The sequence below is a fragment of the Rhinoderma darwinii genome, chromosome 3 (assembly GCF_050947455.1).
Source record: "Rhinoderma darwinii isolate aRhiDar2 chromosome 3, aRhiDar2.hap1, whole genome shotgun sequence".
In the NCBI taxonomy this organism is placed as follows: domain Eukaryota; kingdom Metazoa; phylum Chordata; class Amphibia; order Anura; family Rhinodermatidae; genus Rhinoderma; species Rhinoderma darwinii.
This window is the reverse complement of record NC_134689.1, coordinates 384439406-384457950: the sequence shown is the minus strand read 5'-3', so window position 1 is coordinate 384457950 and position 18545 is coordinate 384439406. Positions and strand designations below refer to the sequence as shown.

The 18545-nt window shown below is 43.3% G+C and overlaps 1 protein-coding gene across 1 annotated transcript; it reads left to right on the top strand.

Annotated features, from left to right (window-relative positions):
- Positions 1-11400: 11400 nt before the first annotated feature.
- EGR3 (early growth response 3) lies at positions 11401-18287 on the top strand. The gene is made up of 2 exons (XM_075858877.1): positions 11401-12207; positions 17017-18287. Exons 1-2 carry the CDS (start codon positions 12066-12068, stop codon positions 18000-18002), a joined length of 1128 nt encoding a protein of 375 aa, XP_075714992.1. The 5' UTR covers positions 11401-12065; the 3' UTR covers positions 18003-18287.
- The last annotated feature ends 258 nt before the right edge of the window (positions 18288-18545 follow it).

The following is an 18545-nucleotide window of genomic DNA, read 5'->3' as shown; positions in this document are numbered from 1 at the left end:
CCTGTCAGTGTAATACTGCTGTCACCCTGCCTATATAGTCTCTGTATAATACCTACCTGTCAGTGTAATACTCCTGTCACCCTGCCTATATAGTCTCTTTATAATACCTACCTGTCAGTGTAATACCCCTGTCACCCTGCCTATATAGTCTCTGTATAATACCTACCTGTCAGTGTAATACTGCTGTCATCTTGCCTATATAGTCTCTGTATAATACCTACCTGTCAGTGTAATACTGCTGTCACCCTGCCTATATAGTCTCTTTATAATACCCACCTGTCAGTGTAGTACTCCTGTCACCCTACCTATATAGTCTGTGTATAATACCTACCTGTCAGTGTAGTACTCCTGTCACCCTACCTATATAGTCTCTGTATAATACCTACCTGTCAGTGTAGTACTCCTGTCACCCTGCCTATATGGTCTCTGTACAATACCTACCTGTCAGTGTAGTACTCCTGTCACCCTGCCTATATAGTCTTTGTACAATATCCACCTGTCAGTGTAATACTCATGTCACCCTGCCTATATAGTCTCTGTATAATACCTACCTGTCAGTGTAATACTCCTGTCACCCTGCCTGTATAGTATATGTATAATACCTACCTGTCAGTGTAATACTCCTGTCACCCTGTCTATATAGTCTCTGTATAATACCTACCTGTCAGTGTAGTACTCCTGTCACCCTGCCTATATAGTCACTGTATAATACCTACCTATCAGTGTAATACTCCTGTCACCCTGTCTATATAGTCTCTGTATAATACCTACCTGTCAGTGTAATACTGCTGTCACCCTGCCTATATAGTCTCTGTATAATACCTACCTGTCAGTGTAATACTCCTGTCACCCTGCCTATATAGTCTCTTTATAATACCTACCTGTCAGTGTAATGCCCCTGTCACCCTGCCTATATAGTCTCTGTATAATACCTACCTGTCAGTGTAATACTGCTGTCATCTTGCCTATATAGTCTCTGTATAATACCTACCTGTCAGTGTAATACTGCTGTCACCCTGCCTATATAGTCTCTTTATAATACCCACCTGTCAGTGTAGTACTCCTGTCACCCTACCTATATAGTCTGTGTATAATACCTACCTGTCAGTGTAGTACTCCTGTCACCCTACCTATATAGTCTCTGTATAATACCTACCTGTCAGTGTAGTACTCCTGTCACCCTGCCTATATGGTCTCTGTACAATACCTACCTGTCAGTGTAGTACTCCTGTCACCCTGCCTATATAGTCTTTTTACAATACCTACCTGTCAGTGTAGTACTACTGTCACCCTGCCTATATAGTCTCTGTATAATACCTACCTGTCAGTGTAGTACTCCTGTCACCCTTCCTATATAGTCTCTGTACAATACCTACCTGTCAGTGTAGTACTCATGTCACCCTACCTATATAGTCTCTGTATAATACCTACCTGTCAGTGTAATACTCCTGTCACCCTGCCTATATAGTCTCTTTATAATACCTACCTGTCAGTGTAATACTCCTGTCACCCTGCCTATATAGTCTCTGTACAATACCTACCTGTCAGTGTAGTACTCCTGTCACCCTGCCTATATAGTCTCTTTATAATACCTACCTGTCAGTGTAATACTCCTGTCACCCTGCCTATATAGTCTCTTTATAATACCTACCTGTCAGTGTAATACTCCTGTCACTCTGCCTATATAGTCTCTGTACAATACCTACCTGTCAGTGTAGTACTCCTGTCACCCTGCCTATATAGTCTCTTTATAATACCTACCTGTCAGTGTAATACTCCTGTCACCCTGCCTATATAGTCTCTGTATAATACCTACCTGTCAGTGTAATACTCCAGTCACCCTACCTATATAGTCTCTGTACAATACCTACCTGTCAGTGTAATACTCCTGTCACCCTGCCTATATAGTGTCAGTATAATACCTACCTGTCAGTGTAATACTCCTGTCACCCTGCCTGTATAGTATATGTATAATACCTACCTGTCAGTGTAATACTCCTGTCACCCTGTCTATATAGTCTCTGTATAATACCTACCTGTCAGTGTAGTACTCCTGTCACCCTGCCTATATAGTCTCTGTATAATACCTACCTATCAGTGTAATACTCCTGTCACCCTGTCTATATAGTCTCTGTATAATACCTACCTGTCAGTGTAATACTGCTGTCACCCTGCCTATATAGTCTCTGTATAATACCTACCTGTCAGTGTAATACTCCTGTCACCCTGCCTATATAGTCTCTTTATAATACCTACCTGTCAGTGTAATACCCCTGTCACCCTGCCTATATAGTCTCTGTATAATACCTACCTGTCAGTGTAATACTGCTGTCATCTTGCCTATATAGTCTCTGTATAATACCTACCTGTCAGTGTAATACTGCTGTCACCCTGCCTATATAGTCTCTTTATAATACCCACCTGTCAGTGTAGTACTCCTGTCACCCTACCTATATAGTCTCTGTATAATACCTACCTGTCAGTGTAGTACTCCTGTCACCCTACCTATATAGTCTCTGTATAATACCTACCTGTCAGTGTAGTACTCCTGTCACCCTGCCTATATCGTCTCTGTACAATACCTACCTGTCAGTGTAGTACTCCTGTCACCCTGCCTATATAGTCTCTGTACAATACCTACCTGTCAGTGTAGTACTACTGTCACCCTGCCTATATAGTCTCTGTATAATACCTACCTGTCAGTGTAGTACTCCTGTCACCCTTCCTATATAGTCTCTGTACAATACCTACCTGTCAGTGTAGTACTCATGTCACCCTACCTATATAGTCTCTGTATAATACCTACCTGTCAGTGTAGTACTCCTGTCACCCTGCCTATATAGTCTCTGTACAATACCTACCTGTCAGTGTAGTACTACTGTCACCCTGCCTATATAGTCTCTGTATAATACCTACCTGTCAGTGTAGTACTCATGTCACCCTACCTATATAGTCTCTGTATAATACCTACCTGTCAGTGTAATACTGCTGTCACCCTGCCCATATAGTCTCTGTACAACACCTACCTGTCAGTCTAATATTCCTGTCACCCTGCCTATATTGTCTCTGTATAATACCTACCTGTCAGTGTAGTACTCCTGTCACCCTGCCTATATAGTCTCTGTACAATACCTACCTGTCAGTGTAGTACTACTGTCACCCTGCCTATATAGTCTCTGTATAATACCTACCTGTCAGTGTAATACTCCTGTCACCCTGCCTATATAGTCTCTTTATAATACCTACCTGTCAGTGTAATACTCCTGTCACCCTGCCTATATAGTCTCTTTATAATACCTACCTGTCAGTGTAATACTCCTGTCACCCTGCCTATATAGTCTCTGTACAATACCTACCTGTCAGTGTAGTACTCCTGTCACCCTGCCTATATAGTCTCTTTATAATACCTACCTGTCAGTGTAATACTCCTGTCACCCTGCCTATATAGTCTCTTTATAATACCTACCTGTCAGTGTAATACTCCTGTCACTCTGCCTATATAGTCTCTGTACAATACCTACCTGTCAGTGTAGTACTCCTGTCACCCTGCCTATATAGTCTCTGTATAATACCTACCTGTCAGTGTAGTACTCATGTCACCCTACCTATATTGTCTCTGTATAATACCTACCTGTCAGTGCAGTACTCCTGTCACCCTGCCTATATAGTCTCTGTATAATACCTACCTGTCAGTGTAGTACTCCTGTCACCCTGCCTATATAGTCTCTGTATAATACCTACCTGTCAGTGTAGTACTCATGTCACCCTACCTATATTGTCTCTGTATAATACCTACCTGTCAGTGCAGTACTCCGGTCACCCTGCCTATATAGTCTCTGTATAATACCTACCTGTCAGTGTAGTACTCCTGTCACCCTGCCTATATAGTCTCTGTATAATACCTACCTGTCAGTGTAATACTCCAGTCACCCTGCCTATATAGTCTCTGTATAATACCTACCTGTCAGTGTAATACTCCAGTCACCCTGCCTATATAGTCTCTGTATAATACCTACCTGTCAGAGTAGTACTCATGTCACCCTACCTATATTGTCTCTGTATAATACCTACCTGTCAGTGCAGTACTCCGGTCACCCTGCCTATATAGTCTCTGTATAATACCTACCTGTCAGTGTAATACTCCAGTCACCCTGCCTATATAGTCTCTGTATAATACCTACCTGTCAGTGTAATACTCCAGTCACCCTGCCTATATAGTCTCTGTATAATACCTACCTGTCAGTGTAATACTTCTGTCACCCTGCCTATATAGTCTCTTTATAATACCTACCTGTCAGTGTAATACTCCTGTCACCCTGCCTATATAGTCTCTGTATAATACCTACCTGTCAGTGTAATACTCCAGTCACCCTACCTATATAGTCTCTGTACAATACCTACCTGTCAGTGTAATACTCCTGTCACCCTGCCTATATAGTGTCAGTATAATACCTACCTGTCAGTGTAATACTCCTGTCACCCTGCCTGTATAGTATATGTATAATACCTACCTGTCAGTGTAATACTCCTGTCACCCTGTCTATATAGTCTCTGTATAATACCTACCTGTCAGTGTAGTACTCCTGTCACCCTGCCTATATAGTCTCTGTATAATACCTACCTATCAGTGTAATACTCCTGTCACCCTGTCTATATAGTCTCTGTATAATACCTACCTGTCAGTGTAATACTGCTGTCACCCTGCCTATATAGTCTCTGTATAATACCTACCTGTCAGTGTAATACTCCTGTCACCCTGCCTATATAGTCTCTTTATAATACCTACCTGTCAGTGTAATACCCCTGTCACCCTGCCTATATAGTCTCTGTATAATACCTACCTGTCAGTGTAATACTGCTGTCATCTTGCCTATATAGTCTCTGTATAATACCTACCTGTCAGTGTAATACTGCTGTCACCCTGCCTATATAGTCTCTTTATAATACCCACCTGTCAGTGTAGTACTCCTGTCACCCTACCTATATAGTCTCTGTATAATACCTACCTGTCAGTGTAGTACTCCTGTCACCCTACCTATATAGTCTCTGTATAATACCTACCTGTCAGTGTAGTACTCCTGTCACCCTGCCTATATCGTCTCTGTACAATACCTACCTGTCAGTGTAGTACTCCTGTCACCCTGCCTATATAGTCTCTGTACAATACCTACCTGTCAGTGTAGTACTACTGTCACCCTGCCTATATAGTCTCTGTATAATACCTACCTGTCAGTGTAGTACTCCTGTCACCCTGCCTATATAGTCTCTGTACAATACCTACCTGTCAGTGTAGTACTCCTGTCACCCTGCCTATATAGTCTCTTTATAATACCTACCTGTCAGTGTAATACTCCTGTCACCCTGCCTATATAGTCTCTTTATAATACCTACCTGTCAGTGTAATACTCCTGTCACTCTGCCTATATAGTCTCTGTACAATACCTACCTGTCAGTGTAGTACTCCTGTCACCCTGCCTATATAGTCTCTGTATAATACCTACCTGTCAGTGTAGTACTCATGTCACCCTACCTATATTGTCTCTGTATAATACCTACCTGTCAGTGCAGTACTCCTGTCACCCTGCCTATATAGTCTCTGTATAATACCTACCTGTCAGTGTAGTACTCCTGTCACCCTGCCTATATAGTCTCTGTATAATACCTACCTGTCAGTGTAGTACTCATGTCACCCTACCTATATTGTCTCTGTATAATACCTACCTGTCAGTGCAGTACTCCGGTCACCCTGCCTATATAGTCTCTGTATAATACCTACCTGTCAGTGTAGTACTCCTGTCACCCTGCCTATATAGTCTCTGTATAATACCTACCTGTCCGTGTAATACCGCTGTCACCCTGCCTGTATAGTATATGTATAATACCTACCTGTCAGTGTAGTACTCCTGTCACCCTGCCTATATAGTCTCTGTATAATACCTACCTGTCAGTGTAATACTCCAGTCACCCTGCCTATATAGTCTCTGTATAATACCTACCTGTCAGTGTAATACTCCAGTCACCCTGCCTATATAGTCTCTGTATAATACCTACCTGTCAGTGTAGTACTCATGTCACCCTACCTATATTGTCTCTGTATAATACCTACCTGTCAGTGCAGTACTCCGGTCACCCTGCCTATATAGTCTCTGTATAATACCTACCTGTCAGTGTAATACTCCAGTCACCCTGCCTATATAGTCTCTGTATAATACCTACCTGTCAGTGTAATACTCCAGTCACCCTGCCTATATAGTCTCTGTATAATACCTACCTGTCAGTGTAATACTTCTGTCACCCTGCCTATATAGTCTCTTTATAATACCTACCTGTCAGTGTAATACTCCTGTCACCCTGCCTATATAGTCTCTGTATAATACCTACCTGTCAGTGTAATACTCCAGTCACCCTACCTATATAGTCTCTGTACAATACCTACCTGTCAGTGTAATACTCCTGTCACCCTGCCTATATAGTGTCAGTATAATACCTACCTGTCAGTGTAATACTCCTGTCACCCTGCCTGTATAGTATATGTATAATACCTACCTGTCAGTGTAATACTCCTGTCACCCTGTCTATATAGTCTCTGTATAATACCTACCTGTCAGTGTAGTACTCCTGTCACCCTGCCTATATAGTCTCTGTATAATACCTACCTATCAGTGTAATACTCCTGTCACCCTGTCTATATAGTCTCTGTATAATACCTACCTGTCAGTGTAATACTGCTGTCACCCTGCCTATATAGTCTCTGTATAATACCTACCTGTCAGTGTAATACTCCTGTCACCCTGCCTATATAGTCTCTTTATAATACCTACCTGTCAGTGTAATACCCCTGTCACCCTGCCTATATAGTCTCTGTATAATACCTACCTGTCAGTGTAATACTGCTGTCATCTTGCCTATATAGTCTCTGTATAATACCTACCTGTCAGTGTAATACTGCTGTCACCCTGCCTATATAGTCTCTTTATAATACCCACCTGTCAGTGTAGTACTCCTGTCACCCTACCTATATAGTCTCTGTATAATACCTACCTGTCAGTGTAGTACTCCTGTCACCCTACCTATATAGTCTCTGTATAATACCTACCTGTCAGTGTAGTACTCCTGTCACCCTGCCTATATCGTCTCTGTACAATACCTACCTGTCAGTGTAGTACTCCTGTCACCCTGCCTATATAGTCTCTGTACAATACCTACCTGTCAGTGTAGTACTACTGTCACCCTGCCTATATAGTCTCTGTATAATACCTACCTGTCAGTGTAGTACTCCTGTCACCCTTCCTATATAGTCTCTGTACAATACCTACCTGTCAGTGTAGTACTCATGTCACCCTACCTATATAGTCTCTGTATAATACCTACCTGTCAGTGTAGTACTCCTGTCACCCTGCCTATATAGTCTCTGTACAATACCTACCTGTCAGTGTAGTACTACTGTCACCCTGCCTATATAGTCTCTGTATAATACCTACCTGTCAGTGTAGTACTCATGTCACCCTACCTATATAGTCTCTGTATAATACCTACCTGTCAGTGTAATACTGCTGTCACCCTGCCCATATAGTCTCTGTACAACACCTACCTGTCAGTCTAATATTCCTGTCACCCTGCCTATATTGTCTCTGTATAATACCTACCTGTCAGTGTAGTACTCCTGTCACCCTGCCTATATAGTCTCTGTACAATACCTACCTGTCAGTGTAGTACTACTGTCACCCTGCCTATATAGTCTCTGTATAATACCTACCTGTCAGTGTAGTACTCATGTCACCCTACCTATATAGTCTCTGTATAATACCTACCTGTCAGTGTAATACTGCTGTCACCCTGCCCATATAGTCTCTGTACAACACCTACCTGTCAGTCTAATATTCCTGTCACCCTGCCTATATTGTCTCTGTATAATACCTACCTGTCAGTGTAATACTCCTGTCACCCTGCCTATATAGTCTCTGTATAATACCTACCTGTCAGTGTAATACTGCTGTCATCCTGCCTATATAGTCTCTGTATAATACCTACCTGTCAGTGTAATACTGCTGTCACCCTGCCTATATAGTCTCTTTATAATACCCACCTGTCAGTGTAGTACTCCTGTCACCCTACCTATATAGTCTCTGTGCAATATTCCCCTGTCAGTGTAATACTTCTGTCACCCTGCCTATATAGTCTCTGTATAATACCTACCTGTCAGTGTAATACTGCTGTCATCTTGCCTATATAGTCTCTGTATAATACCTACCTGTCAGTGTAATACTGCTGTCACCCTGCCTATATAGTCTCTTTATAATACCCACCTGTCAGTGTAGTACTCCTGTCACCCTACCTATATAGTCTCTGTATAATACCTACCTGTCAGTGTAGTACTCCTGTCACCCTACCTATATAGTCTCTGTATAATACCTACCTGTCAGTGTAGTACTCCTGTCACCCTGCCTATATCGTCTCTGTACAATACCTACCTGTCAGTGTAGTACTCCTGTCACCCTGCCTATATAGTCTCTGTACAATACCTACCTGTCAGTGTAGTACTACTGTCACCCTGCCTATATAGTCTCTGTATAATACCTACCTGTCAGTGTAGTACTCCTGTCACCCTTCCTATATAGTCTCTGTACAATACCTACCTGTCAGTGTAGTACTCATGTCACCCTACCTATATAGTCTCTGTATAATACCTACCTGTCAGTGTAGTACTCCTGTCACCCTGCCTATATAGTCTCTGTACAATACCTACCTGTCAGTGTAGTACTACTGTCACCCTGCCTATATAGTCTCTGTATAATACCTACCTGTCAGTGTAGTACTCATGTCACCCTACCTATATAGTCTCTGTATAATACCTACCTGTCAGTGTAATACTGCTGTCACCCTGCCCATATAGTCTCTGTACAACACCTACCTGTCAGTCTAATATTCCTGTCACCCTGCCTATATTGTCTCTGTATAATACCTACCTGTCAGTGTAATACTCCTGTCACCCTGCCTATATAGTCTCTGTATAATACCTACCTGTCAGTGTAATACTGCTGTCATCCTGCCTATATAGTCTCTGTATAATACCTACCTGTCAGTGTAATACTGCTGTCACCCTGCCTATATAGTCTCTTTATAATACCCACCTGTCAGTGTAGTACTCCTGTCACCCTACCTATATAGTCTCTGTGCAATATTCCCCTGTCAGTGTAATACTTCTGTCACTCTGCCTATATAGTCTCTGTATAACACCCACCTGTCAGTGTAATCCTTCTGTCACCCTGCCTATATAGTCTCTTTATAATACCCACCTGTCAGTGTAATACTCCTGTCACTCTGCCTATATAGTCTCTTTATAATACCTACCTGTCAGTGTAGTACTGCTGTCACCCTGCCTATATAGTCTCTGTATAATACCTACCTGTCAGTGTAGTACTCCTGTCACCCTTCCTATATAGTCTCTGTATAATACCTACCTGTCAGTGTAGTACTCCTGTCACCCTACCTATATAGTCTCTGTATAATACCTACCTGTCAGTGTAGTACTCCTGTCACCCTGCCTATATAGTCTCTGTACAATACCTACCTGTCAGTGTAATACTCCTGTCACCCTGCCTATATAGTCTCTGTATAACACCCACCTGTCAGTGTAGTACTCCTGTCACCCTACCTATATAGTCTCTGTATAATACCTACCTGTCAGTGTAGTACTCCTGTCACCCTGCCTATATAGTCTCTGTACAATACCTACCTGTCAGTGTAATACTCATGTCACCCTGCCTATATAGTCTCTGTATAACACCCACCTGTCAGTGTAATACCGCTGTCACCCTGCCTATATAGTCTCTGTATAACACCCACCTGTCAGTGTAGTACTACTGTCACCCTGCCTATATAGTCTCTGTATAATACCTACCTGTCAGTGTAGTACTCCTGTCACCCTGCCTATATAGTCTCTGTATAATACCTACCTGTCAGTGTAGTACTCCTGTCACCCTTCCTATATAGTCTCTGTACAATACCTACCTGTCAGTGTAGTACTACTGTCACCCTGCCTATATAGTCTCTGTATAATACCTACCTGTCAGTGTAGTACTCCTGTTACCCTTCCTATATAGTCTCTGTACAATACCTACCTGTCAGTGTAGTACTACTGTCACCCTGCCTATATAGTCTCTGTATAATACCTACCTGTCAGTGTAGTACTCCTGTCACCCTTCCTATATAGTCTCTGTACAATACCTACCTGTCAGTGTAGTACTGCTGTCACCCTGCCTATAGAGTCTCTTTATAATACCTACCTGTCAGTGTAATACTGCTGTCACCCTGCCTATATAGTCTCTGTATAACACCCACCTGTCAGTGTAGTACTACTGTCACCCTGCCTATATAGTCTCTGTATAATACCTACCTGTCAGTGTAGTACTCCTGTCACCCTGCCTATATAGTCTCTGTATAATACCTACCTGTCAGTGTAGTACTCCTGTCACCCTTCCTATATAGTCTCTGTACAATACCTACCTGTCAGTGTAATACTGCTGTCATCCTGCCTATATAGTCTCTGTATAACACCCACCTGTCAGTGTAGTACTACTGTCACCCTGCCTATATAGTCTCTTTATAATACCTACCTGTCCGTGTAATACCGCTGTCACCCTGCCTATATAGTCTCTGTACAATACCTACCTGTCAGTGTAGTACTACTGTCACCCTGCCTATATCGTCTCTGTATAATACCTACCTGTCAGTGTAGTACTCCTGTCACCCTTCCTATATAGTCTCTGTATAACACCCACCTGTCAGTGTAGTACTACTGTCACCCTGCCTATATAGTCTCTTTATAATACCTACCTGTCCGTGTAATACCGCTGTCACCCTGCCTATATAGTCTCTGTACAATACCTACCTGTGAGTGTAATACCCGTCACCCTGCCTATATAGTCTCTGTATAACACCCACCTGTCAGTGTAATACTGCTGTCACTCAGCCTATATAGTCTCTTTATAATACCTACCTGTGAGTGTCCGCCTGCCTACAACTACATGTCAGTCTATTCCTGCCTGTATAGTTCTGTATAACGCTTACCTGTCAGTGTAATACTGCTGTCCGCCTGCCTACATATTGTCGGTACATTACCTACATGTCAGTGTCCGCCTGCCTATATGGTCTCTGTACAATATTTACCTGTCAGTGTGTAATCCTGCCTATAACGCCCATATGACCCCCTTCGTGTATGTGCAGCGATCACATATGTACATGCAGTGTGGCTAGAAGTAATAGAACGTGCTTCCACTGAGCAGCCGCTTCCTGCATTTTCTCAAGGTTCCATTATGAGGAGGTTTCATTGTGACGTCACGCCACTGTGTGTCCATATATGGACAGATACGTCACTGGAGCTTCCCCGGGCGGAGATAAAAAGCAGCCGGAGTCCCCGGACAGAGCATCGAGATTCAGAGAGGACAGGAGAGAGAATTCGCAGAGCATCTCCCGGGGAGAGAGATCTTTTAACCCCTTAGCTACCATTTCTATCCCGCATCTAAGGGGGGGCATCTCATATAACCACAGCCTATAAATGCCAGAATAATACATCCAGCTGCCCACTTTCCAGGGTAGGTGCACACATCATCCATTCAGGACACCTGTTACCCATCTCATGCATCATCCTCACATCCTCCAGATGCAATACACCTATGTGCAGCTCTTACCTGCCCCTTGTTAGCGCATCTTTCTGGTGAAACCTATTCCACCATCTTATGGGGTAGCATCTCATATCCTCCTTTCATCCATTCCATTAACTCATTCTACACCCTCACCCATCTCACCAGCCACCTTCCCTCCCTCATTTATATGCTTCTGCCAGGGTCTCGGTGCAGGATCAACGCAGCTTTATGCATGGGGCATATGTGAGACCCCCATCTCCACCATGGAACACAGTTAGTCCCCCCCTCTTATTCCTATCGGGGGGCATATTGAGTGGCTGCTAATAATCCAGCATCCCTGCGCTCAGATCACATCAGATTCTGGGATTTCTCCTGCCTACAAGGTGGGCATCACTTCACTCCTCAGCACTGGCCGGTGCTATGACTGGGAAGCTGCTGGATAAACTCCCCGTTAATATGACGTCCCTTCTACCGGACACTCTGTACTCCGAGGATGGGCAGGATCTGACTTGTGCCATCTACCCCGGTGGGGGCAGCGAGCAGCATTACTCCATGTCTGCAGGTGAGTGAGGGGTCACACATGGGCACGGGGGAGGTAGTGATGTATTTAGTCATGTATCTAAAGGTGGGTGATAATGTATCTAAGCACGATTTATAATGTATCTAAGTGAGGAACCAGAAGAGAGTTAGGTATCTTAGCGATAGTCATGTATCTAATGCTGTGACAAGTTTAGCTGCGTCCTCTGATGTATCTGTAGGAATGTGACAGTGGACACATTATGTCGCTATCGCATGCGATACATTCCGCTCATAGACAATCGGAGCATCAAAAACAATAGTTACCACATCAGTATACAGCCTAAGCATGGCAGTCCTACTTGGCACCGGCTGTATACCCATCATCATCGCGGGGTCCCAGCTCTTAGTACATCGCTGGGACACCTTAGTACAATATAGGTGGGATTTCTCAGTGTTGTATATATTCAGGCTGGCTGAATACCCTGTGATCAGAGGGTTACCCATCTCCAGAGTGCCCCCATATCCAGTGCCAGCTGCTCCGCTCCCCCCCCCCCCCCCCTCAGACACATAGAACGTCACATTGTGGGGGCAGGAAGTCTTTAAATATGGTTGCGGAGGTGGGGGAGCTCCCAGCCCGGTGTGTGGGGGTGGCAGGCGACTGAGTTGGGAGGTGACACGTGGGGGCAGCTGGTGACAGCTCACAGATAGGGGGTGAGTAGGTGTAGTGTGGGGGGCGGGGGATTTCCAGGTTTAACTCCTTAAGATGTAGATGACCTTCAAAACTTTATTGTGCACAACGGGTCAATCTGGAGAAAAATCATGATCTAGAGGGAATAAGTGTAGAAAAGCAGACCTATATTATAGAACCTAGGTGCTCACCCTGTGGTACATGGATACAAGGGGGTACACACACCATGTCTCTAGGGGGTACTTCTAATATCCCTATGCTGTGCTTTACAGTATAATGATAGAATTGGGGGTACTTTGATGTAGTTTGAGTAGGGGGTACTTGTCTTTAAAACAGCGAGAAACGCTTGTATAGAAATGCCCTATATACAACAAAGATAAAGTAAACTCTGCATGGTCAACAACATAAATACAGGTGATACCTGGCATTGGTATTATATACAGAAGGTACATTGTCATGGTCACAAAGTTTCAGGGGCAAGCTCAACATGTGGCATTTGGTAATCTGAAGTTACCCCACCCACTGAAACCATATATATCACCATATACTTCAAGAATAATTGCAATGTATAAAGAGAAATCTGACAGATCCCATCATTATCTGAACTGCATTAAAATGTTCCTGATCTCATCATAGTGATCGCTATGATCATAGCATGTAAAGGGCGACCAGATTGGAAAAACCTCATTTATAGGAAATGTAATGTGTTGTGCTGTGATAATACCACTGTATGTAAATGTGGAGCTCAGAGGTGCCCTGATAATAAATCTTATAAATCAGAGGATGTCCGTCAATATGGGTAACCCCAGCCTTAGGTCACGTTCACACGGCAGTATGATTATAATGACAGTAGTGATTTAAGCTGTGTTCACATCATGTCAGAGGCCAACATTCGGCGTATGTGCTTGGAAATCTCCCAGTACATACGCCGAATATATCCATCGGTCCCCATTTACCTGGCAAACGCCAAAAGTGTGTCATTTTGGCATATGCCAGGCTGGTATGCATCGACATACCTTGGTTTTTGCTATATGGTAAAGCGTAGTATACTTTGCTTTTCCATGCAGAGGCGTACAGTAAAAAAAAAAAACGTATGCCGCATGTACACATTTTTCTACTATGGGGTCCTATGGACGACCTATTCCACTGTATGCCTATATATGTCGGAAAATCCTCTAATGGAGACCCTGAACGTGATGTGAACAGTCTTATTCCACCAATGGGACGTTTGTCGGTTAGAGAGGCTCCCATTATAGGGAATAGCAGGACTTAGATGGGACTGACTTTGCAAAACTGTTCCCATTGTGGCCAAATATCTCTCTGGACAGTCGTCCTTATAATGAATTTGGGAATATTAGGACTTCAGTCTGAATGTTATGTGTTACGCAACCTAAAACATTAAAGATACCAAAAAGAAGACACAAAGTCAATCACAATGTAATATGTATAGTAACATTTCTATATCTATATATAAGATCTCTGGGAGGACATAAAGCTCAAGTAACAAAGTGCTCAGCATCTCTTAACATAGTGCTTCTTATAATAAGGTCCCCAGATTCAGGGACCAAACCTGTAAGTAGATGGGAATAACATGCTTGTTCCTTTATAACATGTCCATGGACGAGGTCCATGAACATATCCGTCACCCAGTGACGAGGCGTGTGGACAAAATAAAACAACTAAATTGTAAGACCTCATGCACACGACCGCATCGGTTTTGCAGTCCTCAAAACCACGGGTCCGTTGCGGTCTACCAAACCGCAAAAAAAATGTGTTGTGCATTCGTGTGTTACTAGGACTCACGGATCCACAACAATTCACCAGTATTGGTGAATCCGCAAAACTGGAACATAAGATGACATGTCCTGAGATTTTCCAGTCCGGATTAACGGCCCTCGCACCGATCCGTGTAAACCACGGTCGTGTGCATGGGGCCAGTACGCAAAAATGTGGATAAATTGTGGCCGCAAAAGCACAAACCTGTGCATGAGGCCTAAGAAAATACTTCAGGAGTGTGGGTCGCTCTGGTAATTGGATTGTAATGTATTAGGGTCATCCAACCTTGGACAACCATCCACATGTATTAAGGTATATGGATATAATAGACGGGGTCTTGCTTACAGCCCTCATTTATGTCTTACACTCATGTATGACATTAGTTAGTGCTGTGTAATGTAATTTTTCCAGTAGCAGGCGCCTGCAAATAGTCACTGGATGGGGTCTATCCAAAGTGGACATCCCCTTTAAGGTTGGGTTTACACTTACTTTTGCATTCTTTTTGTTTTTAGGAAAAGTTGGAATGGATCCTAAAGCAGGGAGAAGGAACTGCAGCTTTATTCTTCTCCCTCTCATGGATCCGTTCCCACTTTTGAAGCAAATGAAGTAAAAACCATGTATAAAATACAATATGTGATCCCATCCTCATATTTTACTTACTGTACAAACCACATCCTTGGTTTGTACCACACAGATGATCTTTTAGGACTAAAATATTCAGGCTCAAGATGTGTTTGGTGGAAATGTTTTAGATGAAAATATGTTTCAGTCTGCAATTAAACCTTCTTTTACACCACCCCCTCCCTATTCAGTTGCACTGAACATGCACATGACTCCCTACAGGGAATGTAAGGGGTAAGCGGTTCCCAGACACCTCTTCTTATGTTGGAGCGGTCCATTCCAGCCATATGGTTAATATAAGATCATTGCCGTCATCCCTAAAACAAATAATTTTTCCCTTAGGCCTCATGCACGTGGCCATATTAGGCCTCATGCACACGACCGTAGCTGTGTGCACAGCCTGTGATTGTGGCATTGGTGGCCGCGGAGTGTCATCCACGGGCCGCCTGCAAATCACGAACCATGCACACATTGATTTCAATGAGCCAGGACCGCAAATGCGGCCCGTATAATGACATGTCCTATCTTTTTGCAGTCCGGGCTCCCAGCCAATGCACGGACCGTGGAAACCACGATCGTGTGCATGGGCCCGTAGAAATGAATGGGTTTGCAATTCACCCGCAGATTTGCAGGTGAAATGCGGTCGCAAAAACACGTTCGTGTGCATGAGGCCTTACTGATTTATGTGGTATAGGACTGTAATATAGCAACTATGGACTTCCATGGGCCCTCACTGTAACTCCGATTTTACAAGGAGGGAAGCTGAGGTTGTTTTCTTACGTATTCCATGAGAATCCACGAGAGAAAAATGGTGGCATGTTCCATCGCTCGCCGTACTATGGAGTTATTCTCCCCTATAAGAGATCCGATGCCTCATGGAGTCTCTGCAGGTCCGTAAAATGTACAACTAGGGGCTCAATGCAATGAAATGTACACCGTGACCCACTATTTAATACTCCACTAGGCAACTGTGTTACATTGTTGTACATCACAGCCACTTTTCTCCATATATTATATATATTACATACTTTATATACTCATATGTAGTGTATTTTCAGGAATAGGAAATTATGCCATCTTGTCATGTTTTCTTGAAATAATCATTCGGCTTACTTCATCCATACAGATTCCCCCACCTGGATATACTTAGCACACGGCTAGATAAGTAGTGAACCGTACTGTAACAATTTACTGGTAAAGCTGCCTGTGCGTTATCATGAATTACCCACAGTTTTTCTCTGACTTCTGGTGCTATGGAGATATATTAAAGCTCAGTAACTCTCTCACTGCTGGGGGCATGTTCAGAGTCTAGTATTTGATGCAAAAAAACATCCAATAGAACTGTAATTATTACCTTGTGCCCTAGGGTGATATTTAAGTGTCACAATGTACTAAAAAAAAGAGACAAAATAGTAAAGTCATACATACAATAAAAGAGTAAAGAAATGACTTAGAGCCTTTGTTGAGCCATTCAAAGCGATATATTAATAATAGGGGACTCACACAAATAAGAGGGGTTCACACAAAAGGAGGGCACAACACTCCATTGTAGCCTACACGTTGTTGGGAGAGGATAGTTTGATTCCCTTCTGATGGCGAGGAAGAACCAAACACAGGTTCACAATGCCCATGGAGAAGGTTGAATGGGTCCAACCTGAACTGGAATTTCCAATGTTACCATCTAACAGAATTATGTTACCATGCTTGTGGAACTACATTGATCATGTATACGTATGAGACCCTTATGCTCTTTCTTTCTCTCTCCAGATAATGTAATGGATTTAGGTTTGACCAATGACAAGACGTCCCAGGATCTTTCTTATACAAGTACATTCCAGCCAGGCAACAAGACTGTCACATATCTGGGAAAGTTCTCTTTTGATTCCCCTTCCAATTGGTGCCAAGAAAACATTATCAGTTTAATGAGTGCAGGTATTCTTGGTGTACCAACTTCTCAAGCCCCCACTGGAGGTGGAGGAAACAATGGGAGCAATGGAGGCATTATGGGTCAGACACAAAGTGATGTGGAGTCGATGTTCCACAGTCTTCCACCTTATTCTAGTTGTGGGGACCTGTACCACGATCAAGTGGGCTTTCAAGGAGGTGGTATGGGTTCATACTCCTCGCAGGAGTACTCATCAAACAAACAAAGTTTAGACTCTAGTGTTTTCCCGATGATACCTGACTACAACTTGTTTCACCACAACACAGAGATACCCACAGTGGACCAAAAACCTTTCCAAAACATGGAAGCCATGCGGGTCAATCCACCACCCATCACTCCACTGGAAACCATCAAAGCTTTTAAGGAAAAACAAGTCTTGCCAAGCTTTGGGGGTATGAACCACCAACCTCCACTTACCCTCAAACCTATCCGGCCAAGAAAATACCCCAACCGCCCTAGCAAGACCCCATTACATGAGAGACCTCATGCTTGTCCTGCTGAAGGATGTGATAGGCGCTTTTCACGCTCTGATGAGCTGACCCGCCATCTTCGGATCCATACAGGTCACAAGCCCTTTCAATGTCGTATTTGCATGAGAAGTTTCAGCCGTTCTGACCACCTGACAACACATATCCGCACACATACAGGGGAGAAACCCTTCGCTTGTGACTTCTGTGGACGCAAGTTTGCACGCAGTGACGAGAGAAAGAGACATGCCAAGATTCACCTCAAACAGAAGGACAAGAAAGGAGGGGATAAAGCCGTCTGCTCACCCTCTGTGGCACCAGCTGTAACCACATGCGCTTGATTTCCCACCCAATTGACTTTTCCTGAAGGAACAAAAGAAGAATGCTTGGTTCAGCGTCCCCGTCATGGTCATCAAATGCTCAGCAGACTATTGTTCTATATACAGTACTGGTTATTACAACTGTTGAGCTGTCGTAAGGTCTAAGGGAAATAGTACACTTCAAGTGATCATCGGAGCATCACTGAACTTTGCATTGCTACTCCTTCAAGTTTCCTTATCGGAGCATTAAACCATCGCACTCCTGAAGACCTTTTTACCCTACCTTGATAAATATGCAGAGAATGACTTTCCTTTGTAAGTCTGCTCTAACTGTAGAGCCCTACTCTATCTCTTGTGCATAACTGCTCCCCTATACCCAAACTGCAATCCTCTTCAACTTGTACAGCCTCACTCTAGTTTACATTCGGGAATGATGAGAATCTGGCGGCACAAGGGTCTCAGGGTAAACAGGATTTGGAGAAACTAAATCCTTAGTTTGAGGCAGGGTCGCTTATTTGCTGCTATAGCAAAACAAATTCTGCTGCTACGTCCAAATGTTAAATC